Below are 13,575 nucleotides of genomic sequence, written 5' to 3'. Positions count from 1 at the left end.
TCTACGAATCATTCCAGCTGAGCTCTATATTCCTGCTGCTCCTGGCCAAGTTCAACCCCATTATCATCTCTTTACCTGGATTGGAACATAGTCTCTAAATGGCTTTCCTGTGTCTAGTCTTGTCTCTTTTATTTTGTTCTCTGCACTGACTTCTCTCAAATGTAAATGTGACCATGCCTATAAAATCAATAGTCTCTAGCCCAAACTCCCAAACCAGCCAAAGCCCTTGTGCTGTAGCTTGCAGTATGAAATACTATCAAACAGAAGCCAACATCACACTGTTTTCTGCCCCTGCCTCTTCACTTGCCTGCCTTTACCTGGTGTTTTATTCTCTCTATAATTGTTTACTAGGTTCATTCTGTGAGCATTTATCATATGCCTGGTTCTGTTCTAGGAGTGGATTTGAGAGGAGAATCATTCAAAGTCTCCAACCTACAAGCCTTATATTTTGGGTGGCGGGAGGAAAAACTAGGAAAGAAGCAGTCTTTGTAACTGCAGATAGTAGTGAATTTTCTGATGGAAAGAAAATGAGATAGATCACAGAATTTGACTTAAGGGGTTACTCTGGGTTGCCATTTAAATGAGAAAATTTAAACATGGCAGGCAGAGACAAGGTATTCTAGGTGGTGGAAAGCACACATATATAAGACCAATGGGGGGTGTGGCTGGTACATGGCACTTGGTGGGGAGAGGCTGGGGTGCTAAGGGCTTAGAGCAGAGCACCCTCAGGCCTGGAAAGCCTGTTCTCTCTGCTTCACCAGGAGTTATTAAGTGGCAGCTTGCATATGGCTCAGCATCTGATGTCCATATCAGGGCACTGCCAAGCCCTTGGACTATGGCTTGCATTTGCATATACATAATGAACAATCAAGCACAGTTCCAGGTTCTGAGAAGGGCAGAAAGTGACTGCTACATCCTCTGGATACAGGGAAAGGAGGAGACTGACAGGCTTTGAAGTACTTAAAGTTAACACTGAGAAATCAGGGATGCAGATGATGGGTAGACAGCCACAGCGGGAAAATGATGGATAAGAGAGTTTACACTGGGCATTTGGGAGAAAACTCCAAGCAGGCACTCAACCATTAGTGGTGAGAACAAACTCTGATTTAAGCAAAGAGAAAAGCTAGGGGAAATGGGGTTAATGGAAACAGTGCTTCTCAGAGCCCGAGAGACTCAAGTGCTTTCTGGCTTCCCTTCTCTGCTGCCAGCAGTGAACTGTAGACACTGAGAAGGAGTCTAGGAGGACAAGGAGAAGAGCTGGAGCAAGTAGCAACTTCAGTGTGATTCCAAAGGTAGTAGTGGTATTGTGATCAGTTACTCCATCAAAGGCCAAGAAGGTCTCATGACCTTCCACGGGGATTCTAAAAGACATCTCAAAACATTTAAGATAGCAATAAAAGCCTTGCCAGTCTCAGAAGGAAATTCTAGATTCAGACACTTTTTCCTTAGTTTACAAAGGACTGTTTGTAAGCTCACATGTCCTTCCATCTGGTTATTATTACCTGCTGTGTCTTCTTTCTCCCAACCACTAGTCCCTACCCTGTTCTTCAAACTGGTCCTGCCTCTGTACCTTTGCACCAGGTACATTTTCTACCTGGAATGTATCTCCCTTGCTTGACTACAGCTGGCTTTCTTGTCACTCAGGTTTCAGTGTAAATTTTACCTCCTCATCTCAAGTTTGTTTCTCCCCAAAGAAAGAATCTGCCTGGCTTCTCACTGGTCAATGCATTGTAGCACTGGCTATTAGCTAATCATTTTTACTCATAGCTTGGGTAGTTATCTCCTGAGGGAGAGACCATTGTCCCTTCCTTCTTTCCTTCCATTGCCTGTCTTAACAGATTGATTTATTTTCATTTTAAATGTACGAGTGTTTGCCTACATATATGTATATGTACCACACGCCTATCGGATTCCTTGAAATTGGAGTTATACATGGTGATGAGCTGCCATGTGAGTGCTGGAAACTGAATGCATCCTCTAGAAGTGCAGCCAGTACACTCAACCACTGAGCCATCTCACCAGTCCCTATTTCACCTGTGTCAGTGCTCAGAATGAGAGGAAACATGTGTTTCTATACTGAAGGAATGAAACAATTTCTTGTGTATCTGATACTGAGGACACAAGAGACAAAGTAGCATGTATTTTCCTAGAATCTAATATATAGATGCTGAGCTGGGAAGCATACAGGCCATTTTTTACTCATTTTGCAACAAAGCAAACAGAGATACAGAGACACAGGGTATCTCATTTGAGGTCACATAGGTAGAAATGAAAAGGTCTGAACAAAAACTCCAGGAAAGAAGCTTTGCTTGCAGAGACTGATTGATGAGAGTTTCAGACTATGGAGAGACTGGGATGTTGAATGCACTTGAGGCTAACTACCTTATCTTGGGTTAGTTCTAGCTCTCCAGGACAGCCATTCCTTGCCTACCCCTAAGAAATAAGATCTTGTGACTAATAGATAAAACCCTTCATAATCTATTAACTTAGCATATTACTAGCTTCCATCAACCCAAAAGCTAAGAGAGCATCTTTCCCCATCTTGCTGTACCTGCCTCTGAAGTACCAACCAATATATTTTAAACTTGTCTTGATTTATGATTATTTTTGTTCTGTGAATTTATAAAACTTCATAAAGCTGCTTCCACATTGGAACATGGAATTTGGGATGACCTAAGTCTGTGTTCCTGGGCCATGACACTAAAAATGGCTCAAGAATAAACTATCTTTTATTCCCTTTAAGACGAGATCTGTGGTTTTTGTGTCAACAAAGGTAATATAGTTAAACTCAGGTCAGCTTAATTTTATTCTATTCTATTCTATTCTATTCTATTCTATTCTATGTTGCCTGTGGCTACCATGTTCTTTTCTTTTCTTTTTTTTTTTTTTTTCGAGACAGGGTTTCTCTGTGTAGCTTTGCGCCTTTCCTGGGTCTTGCTCTGTAGACCAGGCTGGCCTCAAACTCACAGAGATCCGCCTGCCTCTGCCTCCCAAGTGCTGGGTTTAAAGGCATGCGCCACCACTGCCTGGCTAACTCTTTTCTTATATTCTTAAGAATTTAGTGTTGGTCATAGCTAGCATAATTGCTTGCTCTGTTACCATGGGCAACTTGCCTAATTTCTCTCCTTGAACTTTTCAATAGTAAAAGAAGGACTCAATGAACAAAAATGAGCTACAGCATATGAAAGAATAGGAAATAACAATAACAACAAAAATACCCAATATCTTCAGCTATTCCTGTAACTCTTCACTCTACACTTTCCTTGCCCAAACCAAATAGGAAGGAGCCAGTACCTGTGGAAGTACCTAGGTTCCAACTAATGAATCATGTGTCCTATATAGATGCCTTCACTGTCACAAACTTGGGAGTTTCCTGGCCATGAGGCAGACAATGCAAATCTGATGGCTTGTTCTGCCTGGAAACCCACTTTGACCCATTCGCTGAGCTAATGTCTCCTTCCAAGTTCACATTGCTCCACAGGAAGTGACCAGATGATCTGACCATTGCTCTATTGGGTTATGGATTCCATGGCAGGTAAGGTGTGTCTGGACCTCAAGGTCCAGACCTGAGCTGACTGCAGAACCCAACAAGAACCCAAAACAGACAAATGAGAATGTGGCCAATCTCTCCCACTATCTGTTGAACACTCACATTTTCACTGTTGACATCAGTCTCGCTGGGGCAGCCAAACAGCTCCCGCCGTAGGAGGTTGCCATCATACTCCAGGAAAGTCAGGTAGAGGTTGCGGAAGAATTCCACATGTTTGTTCTTCACTCGGAGCTTCTTAGGGGAGTTCCAGTGGATGACCTGAAGGGTGGCAAAGAGGCTGTCAGATTGCAAGGGCCACAGAACACAGACTGGATGAAGTATGATCCCTGTGTCTGTAGTTCACTCACTCACTCATTCATTCTACATTTTTGGCAGAGTGGTAGGGAACCAGTGCTAGTAATGGATCAAATCTTGCCTCTGTTCTAAGCTGTCACTTAATCGTGGGGAAGTTCCCTTATTCTCTGTGTCACAGGAGCATCCACAGTTCCTGCATGTGCCATTATTAGACTTTCATCTCTGGGATCCCCCAGCTCTGCAATGCAGAGGCTGGGACCCTTTGACCAGAAACTGCTTAGTGATGCAGACTGTTTAGGAGAAGGACACTTGGGGCCTAGAAGTGGCAAACATAGCTCCTCCCTGGAGGTTCCTGGTACTGAGAACATCACTTGGCCGCCTTCTCCATCACCATTGGTACTTCCTTCCTTTCAGAAACCCATGTCACAGATTTCTCAACACTCACAATAAGCTCCATGGTCCCTTCTTCTCTGTCCAGAGCAGCTGCCTCTGACATTGGTGCCCTCAAGGGTGTGAGTTTGAATTTTTCCACTTCTTCTCTCTGCTCTTCAAGGACCACATTGTTAACTGTCTCCTGCAATTTCTAACTTAAGTTTTATTTCAGGGCCATATCTATACTTTATGCCTGGTTACCACTACTAAACATTAAATTTCCTGTTTAAAAGTGTGGTCATTGTCTTATGACAAAATTGAGTGAGTCTCATAGAACTGCTATGAAAAGTAAACACATGAATGTGCAAATCTGGCATTGGGTAAGCACTCACAAAAATGTTGGCTTCCTTAGCATCTTCAGTTTTCCAGATTGAGAGATGTCTTAAGGCACATGACCCTGGGAACTGCCCATAGAATATTCATGGCCCACCAATAGGTAGTTAGAAGGCACAGTGAAGGGAAAAGCATGGAAGAGAGATAGCTCTGAAATATCCAATAGAAGCATGATGGAAAATGCCTAAGTTGGGGCTCAGAGGAGAAGAACATGGTTTCTGGGAGAGATGAGCTAATGTGAGGCATGTGGTCATGTTGAAGCATGGGGTGGGGCATGGAAGAAACCCAGCTGGGCTGATCTCCTACACCTGAGAAGCCAACATTTGGAACTCAGACCTTGGCCACTACAGGTTCTTTGGAGAGAGCAAAATGACAGACTAGGTTTTAGGGCCATCACTGTGTGTAAAGATGTGCCTGGTAAGGTGAGCAGAGCAAAATCAAAGCTGGGAACACTGTTGTGATTTCCAGATGAGAACTAAGGCACTGGGCATATATTTTCTGACTTGCTTGAAAAGAAAAAATAAAAAAGGGAAAATTGAGAAAAGTAAGTGAATATTTAGAGTATAATAAGCACTAAAATTATTCTAAGTACTTGATTGTTAATATTTATTTGTACTTATTTGTTTTTATAAGTAGTTCTTACTACTTGTAAGTTATGTTGTGACTACTAGCAATGAATAATTTGAATTTTTTTTAATAAAAAAAGTCCATGGGGCATCACTGTGATAGGTACCCCTGTCCAGGAAGGTAAGGCAGGCTCCAGAAGATTGTTTTCCCATGGTTTCACAAAATTGTGCTTGGCACCTTGTGACTCACCTCAGAGGCTTGACTAACCACTATGTTTTGCTGTCTCAGAGCTGGATATGAAGCCCAGCAAAGGAAGCAAGGGCTGCAGAGGTCCTATAAGGATGAAGTTACTGATGGGTGAAGGTGTCTGCAGATGTCAACAGGATGGCTAAAGGAGATAGAGAGGATGGGCTCAGGAGAAGTTAATATGCTAAAGGACAGCAGAATCGGGGAAGGCCTGGCTCCAAAGGGGCTGCTCCACTGGTGATAGCCACCATCACTGGTCACATTCCCAGTGTTTACAGAAGATGCCAAGAAAGACCAATCCTCAGCTTGGAGTAAGAATAAGAACTAGACCCACAGGAGCCTCTGAGGGACACCTGTAAGGGGAAGAGAGAGCCTGTGCTGAGTGCTACAATGTGTCTGTGGAATGGAGCTGTCTCTTGAGGGCTCATCAACAGGTTTGCATTTGCTGGTGCTATATTTTAAAAGCATTTCCCAAAGTCTATCTGTTAACAGCTTAAGACACAGGCTCTTTAAGAGGGAATTAAAGTAGGAGGGCAAATGCCTTTATGGAGGGGTGGACATCTGATAAAAGGAGTTTGCTTCTTTCCTCCCTTTTTCCATCTACTACATTTCTGCCTCTTCCCTGGATTGATGCAGCATGATGGCCTTGGCACGAGGCAGGTACCTCAACCTTGGACTACCAAGGTTTTTGAATAGTAGAAAATGGATCTCCAATAAAGCCCTAGTCTTAGGTACACTGTTATATAAGCATTAAACAAATAGGACAATTGACTCTCTAGACTCTCTCAATCACTCTAACAAGAGACAGAGAGGGTTAACCAGTTTAAGGCACCTAACCAAGCCACCTGGTTAGTGAAGGTAGGAATGGCAAGCCTTCCTTCTGCACTCCAGAGAACAGGAGAAGCTAGGTTGTTATAACTTCATTTTCCTTGCTTTGATGGCAGAAGAAAAAAGATAGCTCCAACTTTCCCTTCTGTAGTCCCCAGTACCCTTACTCTTGGGGTGTAAAAGAGTATTATCATTATATAATGGGGCCTATATGCTCCTATTCATCCAGAATCATGTTAAAATACACCTAATCTCCAAAACAATGGCATTAGGAGACAGGGCCTTTGAGGTACTTAGGTTATGGAAGGCAGCAGGGTCTTTATCTAACAGACCCAAGGGAAGCCTCAACTCTACCATATGCAGACACATCCAGAAAGTACTATCTATGAATCAGGAAGTGGGCCCTTACCAGACGCTGGATCTCCCCCATCTTAGACCCTGGAAGTCTCCAGAACGAAGACAAATAAATGTTGCTTGGTTGTAAACTGCCCAATGATTTTGAGCACAGCAAGGCACTGCAGCTCAGCTACTTCCTGGTTTCCTCTGTAGGCTGAGGTCTGACCATAGAAATTCTGCATCAGGGTCCAGAGCTTGTTCTTTGGACACAGGCCAAGATAGCCTGGCTCCTTCTGTCCTCTCCTTTGAGGGTGTTTATTGGTGACTTCCTTTGACTCTGGCTGTATACTACTCAACAAAGTGTTTCTCCTTCTCTTTCATGCCACTGTTAGGTAATAGGAAGTGTGTATGATTTAAGCTGCATTTCCTGACTTCCACCCATAACTGGAAATAGTACAACCATAAGTACTATGGCCCTCAGCTCGGCTGCAGTCTGGCCCTCAGCAGGCTGCAATAGCTATTACCTTCAACTCCATTTCCTTCCTGAAACCTAAGTTTCCTTAAGTGCAGGATGAGGACCAGTGAGTCTGACAAAGAAGTTCATAGGGTTGACCCAATGCCTTTCACAGACAGTGAATCTGAGGTTGAGACTGGCCCAAGATCGCCAAGCTAATCAATGGTTAGAAAACAAAACAAGAGTGCTTTGATCAGGTATTCTGCTCTAATGTATTTTCTTAGGACTACAACATTCATTCATTCAACATAAAGCAAAATCAGCTGTGATTCTGTGTCAAGCACTGGTTGAGGGGCTGTGAATGAAAAGCTGTATATACAATTTTATACATCTGTCTAGAAGTTAGAATTCGGAGAAAGAGATGAACACCGAATTATCATCCATTCTAACTTACAAGCATGACATGTGACTTCAAAGAGAGTTTTAATGACCCCTCTCCACAGAACTACTTTGATAAGAAACTAGAGACAGAGTGGCATAGCAAGCTATGGGTTACTGTTCCTCTACTAAGTGACATTCATGACTGTAAAATACTGACTCATGGTTCAGTTGTTGATGTTCTTAATCATGGCTCTCTGCTTGGTGAAGAATGCCATTTCTTGGCCTCTTGAAGCACAGAATTACCTATCACTGCTAGCTTGAAGGCTGCAACATCTGAGACTGACATTGAAGAATATGACCCAAATAGGTTTTTGTGTTAAGCTGGTGAACAGAGTTGTTTGGATCGGCAAGGTCTGTGATGAGAACCTGCCATAACTCGTTCTCATTTCTGAGGTACATTAACATTGCAGTCATAATAATATTGATAATGATAATGATTATAATAGTTTGCTGTTCACATGATTCAATACTTACTGTGTGCCAAACACTTCACTTGTCATAACTCATTTGTTCTTATATACTTATAAAAGACAACTGACATTCTTATCATGCTCTGTGTGTCAACTTGACAGGATCTAGAATCATATAGGAGACTATTCTCTGAACATGCCAGTGAGAATTAACTGAAGTGGGAAGACCTACCCTGGAGTCCAGGATTGAGTAAAATGGAAAAGGGAGCTAAGCACCAGTATTATACATCTCTGCTTCCTGACTGCAGATACAATGTGACCAACTGCCTTATACTCCTGCCACTACACCTTCTTTGCCATGGAGACAAAACAAATTTCTCCTTTCTTAAGTAACTTGTCAGATATTTTTGTCACACTAATGAGAAAAGTAACATATATCCCATTCAGGTATGGAAATTTAGATAATTGTTCTTCCCTATCTGGTCAGAAATCAGGATAGGCAACATTGGAATTCAAGTAGAGAGAGAAACAAGGAATGTCTGCTCTTTATTCCCCTTTATCTGCAATTGTGAAATCTTTTTCTTTCTAGAAATGAACATGATATTTACAGAAGATGAAGGGGTTAGAGGTAAAACTTTCCTACCCTTGGGGTAGACCTGGGCTTGCAAGTAACTGAGGACTTCTGGATATACTAGTTGAGCCTTCTGCCCACAGGAAGAAGGTGGCTCACAGAGTAACAGCTATACTCCTTACCAGCCAGTAAGCTTGTTGCCACTGGCTCACATTTACAGTTCTCACCCAGTCTTCAACCAATATACATCCTGGTGTTTTTTCACCTTATTTCTCATGACTTTGTGACTTTTCAAATGATTGTCTCTCCTAAGAATATCCTTCTTTCTCCTGTATTATGTGTCTATCTGTTGTCTTTCAAGAGTTAGCCTAGGTGCATTCTTCTATAAGACTTTCTGTGAGTATTCCTGGCAGAGGGTTGCCTCATAGCATGTCTCCCTCTCTATTCCATTCTCCATTCCTTATGGAACACAATGCTCTAGATACTGTGAAAAGATAATGAGACATTTAAGATTTAAGATAATTATAGCTGATCCCAGACTTTGATTTCCTGAACACTCTTGCAGCTATGAGTGTACATAAGACCCACTATCGCTTACTTGGTTATATGTGGAAGCATTTGTTCTCCTAAAGGTTAAGATTAAAGTGGTGATATCTTCCCATTCTACCCACTTTCTGTCAGGAACAGAAATGTAATACCTGAAACTATGACAGTTAATCTGTGACCATGATGGACAGGCCAACACAAGGCTGACCTTTGAACCAATGTCTACAACTGCATGCTCCATAACTTTTAAGGGAAAACTCCAATTCTTCATTTTAAACCACTGCAAATTCAGTTTTCTGATTATTATTCTGAGCTTTCATAAGCAACACTGGAGATGCTGGTCCTTTCTCAGTGTTCCATATATTTGCAGTTTACTCCATTGGAGAACTTGTTGCATGCTCCTATAATTATTTATTTACATGCCTGCACCTGGCAGTGCTAGAAAGTGAACATCTACACTAGCAGGGAACATAACTTATTCTTCTCAATTGCCACAGACCCTGGGATAGTTAGTATTCAATAGCTGGCCTTTGGTTTGAGAATGGAAATCATGGTGGTGACATTCTCAATAATCTGCACATGCTGTATGTCTACAGTAAATGAGTTATAAGAGCCCCATCAATGTAGGCTTCAGAATGCAGAAACACAGGCCCCTTTTCATTGTCTGAGGGCCAACTAGCTTGTCATCTTTTTTTTTTTTTTTTTATCTGTGAAGCGTTTAAACTCCCTCTGTTACCTACTTGCTGGCATTTGAAAGAGAAGGGCAATATTTTCACAAGTCCTTTCTTCTTGTCATATTCAGGATTAAGATTCATGGTAGAAGTGTGGGAGTGAACTGGCCTACATACCAGACACAGTCCACTCTCACCTGCTGTGTGAACTGCACCAACATGTCAAATGTCATTGATACAGCTCATCTGCAACTGGGACTAACTTAAACTCCCTTGCAGATCTGTAGTCTAGGTCAGGAGTGCTGTAGTGATGGACATGGTGATGATGAATTTTAGATAACGTGGTGGTATGTATGAAGGATTACCTAGAGATAGAGCAAGTGCTTATTTCTAGTATGTCTGTTTCTAGAGGAGAATGGCATATGAGCTGGCTGACTGGGTGGTTAAGACCCACCCTCAGTATGGATGACACCATCCAGTTAGCTCTGGGCCTCCCCTCTCCTGGAGTTGTGATACCATTTTCTTTTCTTTCTCTTCAACTTTAGAACTTCAGGCTCTTTGACATTGAGATGCTAGGGCTTTTGCCCAGGAAACTTGTGTTCTTGGATCATTGATTGGTCTCTAACTGAGAGTTACACTATCAGCTTATTTTGTACTGAGGGCATCCAACTTGACCTGAGCCATGCCACAGGCATCACAGGTTGACTAGCTTACATGTAGCCTATTGTCATTCTCAGTCTTCATAAATGTTGTAAGTCAGTCCCCTGATTCTTTCTTCCTTTTGGTTTTGTGTCTTTGAAGGACTCACACAAAGACACATCGCATGTGTGCAGTCACAAAATAAATCTGGTTGAGACTTTCCAGTACGATGGCCTAATGAGAATGGTCTCTTTATGGAGGAAGGAGGAATCAGTGGCCAATGGACATGGGAACAGCAGGGTAGACCATACAGCTCAGAGAAGCTAGGCTGGGGCTTCCATAAGGCTAAGTCTCACAGACAGATCAGCTGAGAGGCTGTTCAGGAAGACAGATACTTCTGATAGAGATTAACATAACAGGCAGGAGCCCAGATGCTCATCAGCAGATGAAAGGAAAATGAAAGATACACACACACACACACACACACACACACACACACACACACACACACATACACACGAGTATTAATCTGCTATAATGAAGAATGAAATTATGTCACTTTCAGGAAAACGAGTGAAACTGGAGATTATCACAGTAAATGAAATGAGCCAAACTCAGGAAAACATCACTGCTTTCTCTAAAATGCAGAATCTACACCTGCATTTAGAAAAAAGAAGAGTATGTATGCCCTCAGAACAGACTTTGGGAGTTGAAGAGGATGAGCAGGAATAAAGGATAAGAGAGGGTAATGAGTGGAGGATATGAGCAAAGTACATTGATATATGAAGGGACTCTAGCTAGCCCTAGCAAGGCAAACATGGCTCTGGCAGGCCTTGCCCTTCTCCCCCATTCCCTCTGCCTTGCTAAAAAACAGCCACCAAGTGTATTCCCTTATTTGGCCACTTCCTCCTCCTGAGGCTGACTACCAAGGTTCAGCTACTGAAATACTGAAGACCAGCAATCAAAAACCTACTTTGGCTCACCTAATTAACATGCCCAACTAAAATTAAACACCTCATCCTAACAAGGGGTTTCTCCTTTTATCTTTATAAACTGCCATTTTCAGATGGGCTATATCTGTCTCTTCTCTAGTCAGAGGCAGTCTTTCGTCCCCACCCCCTCCTCACACCCCCAAACACAGACAAATACCTCTTTCCTCTCTCCTTGGTTCCCTTCTGACTCTCCTGTCCTTTATCTCCTGTCTTTGTCTCTTGTTCCCCGCCCCTTGTCCTTCTGTAGCAAATAAATCATTTGTGATGACAACTTAGTCTTGGGGTGTTTTGAGCTGATATCTATCCTTTCAATATACATGTATTAAAATATTACAACAAAACCCATTATTTTGTAGTCTACTAAAAAAAATGGAAAAGTAGCTTCCAATTGACAGAAAAAGTGTGTATGTGTTGGGGGAGCATTGAGCAAGAGTACTAATAATCAGAAGTGAGTCCTTGAGCAAGAAAGAACTTGGTTCAGATTTTTCTCTACTTCTTTTTGACTCTTAATATACTTAACCTTTTATTTACCAATATACTGAAAGGAAATATACTGGCTGCAGATGATGGATGAGACAAAAGGTGTTAACAGCAATCTAGTAGTTGATTTTATTATTGGGTGACATGGTGTCCAAATATTTAGCTATACATTATTTGTGGGTATGTGAATGTTTCCAGATGTCCCCATCATTTAAGTCAGTGGACCTTATCAGTGGATGTCCCTCTCCTATGTGATGAGCATCTTCTAATCCACTGAGGATATGGATAGAACAAAAGGAAGAGAGGCAGAAGAATATGCCTTCCCTTTTCTGCTTGCTTGGACTGGTGCACCCTTCTCCTGCTTGCAGACTGAGGGTTATGCAATCATCTTCCCTGGTTCTGAGCTTTGCAATTTGGGCTGAATTATCCCACCAGCCTTCTTGGTTCTCCAGGAAGGAGACTATGGTCTCTCCAGGTCTTGAGAGCTTCTATAATCTCAGAGGCTGATTCTATGTAAGAAAAGGCTGAGGTAGATACAGGTAAAGACATAACTATTGGATTTTGTTCTCTAGAGAACTTGTCCTCATTCTGATACCAACATGGATAGAACCATATCCTATCTTTAGTTATATGCTTTGTAACATTTATAACATTGTAACATGGTACTTAGTTTGTCTTTCTACTTTTTAATTTTCTTTTTTGAGACAGGATCTCATTGCCTTGAACTACCTGTGTAGCCAACGATGACCTTAAAATTTTGATTCTTTTACCTCTACCTCCTGAGTGCTGGTGTATGTATGTATGTATGTATGTATGCATGTATGTATACACATATACTCACGCCTTTTGTTTGTTTGTTTTAATGTGGTGCTAGGGACTGAACCAAGAGTTTTTTGGATGCTAGGCAAGCACTCTTCCAACTCAGCTATATCCCCAATCTATTGTTCTATGTTTTATACACTGAAGTCTTCCCTAAAACAGTCACTGCTCTTATGGTTTGGGGACATAGTAAAGCAAAACAAGGGTCACATGACTACAAGAACCAAAAAAAATGGATTTGATGTTTGATGACTGGATTGATTCTAAAGAACCAGTATGCCGGTAGTATATGAAGTGTGAATACTCAGACAAATTAGGCCTTAGTAGGAGACCATGTGGCACAGCATGAGATCATATCATGCTACTTGGAGCTGTGCACAACATAAAACATTATTTCTGAAATTTTTCTATTTGATATTTTTGAACCATGGTGAACTAATTTTATAGCCATATTTATTGTTCTTCACCATGGAGCAAGGGGGAGATGTTTGTTGCATACATGGGCTATACATACTCTACTATGCTGTTCCATACTAGCTACAATGATTCTGTGAAACAGCTTGGACTTTTGAGTCTTGGAATACAAGACTGGATTATGTCCAACTTTATGTACAAAGTGAGGCCTGATCAAGGTTTGTGAGTTTGTTCCAGTGCTTTAATCTCTCCACCTCATTTTTTCTTGCTTTTCAGTCTTAGCAATCACTAGGTATGGCAGTTTAAGGAGAATGACCCCTATAGGCTCATATATCTGCATATTTTGTCCCCAGCTGATGGAATTGTTTGGGAAAGATTAGGAGGCGTGGGCTTCCGGGAGACGGTGTGTCACTGGGGAGGTGCTCCCAGTCAGTCTCTTTCTCTCTCTCCCTTTCTTCTACTTGCAGATAAAGATGTGAGTGTTCAGCCTTTCCTGTTGCCATGCTTTTACGTTATCATCATGGACTCCAACCCTTTGAAACTATAACACAA

The 13,575-nt window shown here is 41.9% G+C and overlaps 1 protein-coding gene across 3 annotated transcripts in view; it reads right to left on the bottom strand.

Moving 5' to 3' along the window:
- Large1 (LARGE xylosyl- and glucuronyltransferase 1) overlaps positions 1-13,575 on the bottom strand; it is a 569,590-nt gene that overhangs the window by 52,230 nt on the left and 503,785 nt on the right. For all 3 annotated transcript variants that reach the window (XM_052728941.1, XM_052728940.1, XM_052728939.1), the window contains one exon: positions 3,653-3,808. In XM_052728941.1, coding sequence (XP_052584901.1) covers positions 3,653-3,808 — 156 coding nt within the window. The remainder of the gene's footprint in view (positions 1-3,652; positions 3,809-13,575) is intronic.

The sequence above is a fragment of the Peromyscus californicus genome, unplaced genomic scaffold (assembly GCF_007827085.1).
Source record: "Peromyscus californicus insignis strain IS unplaced genomic scaffold, ASM782708v3 Scaffold_8__1_contigs__length_139910024, whole genome shotgun sequence".
NCBI lineage: Eukaryota > Metazoa > Chordata > Mammalia > Rodentia > Cricetidae > Peromyscus > Peromyscus californicus.
This window is presented reverse-complemented; position numbering and strand designations above follow the sequence as displayed.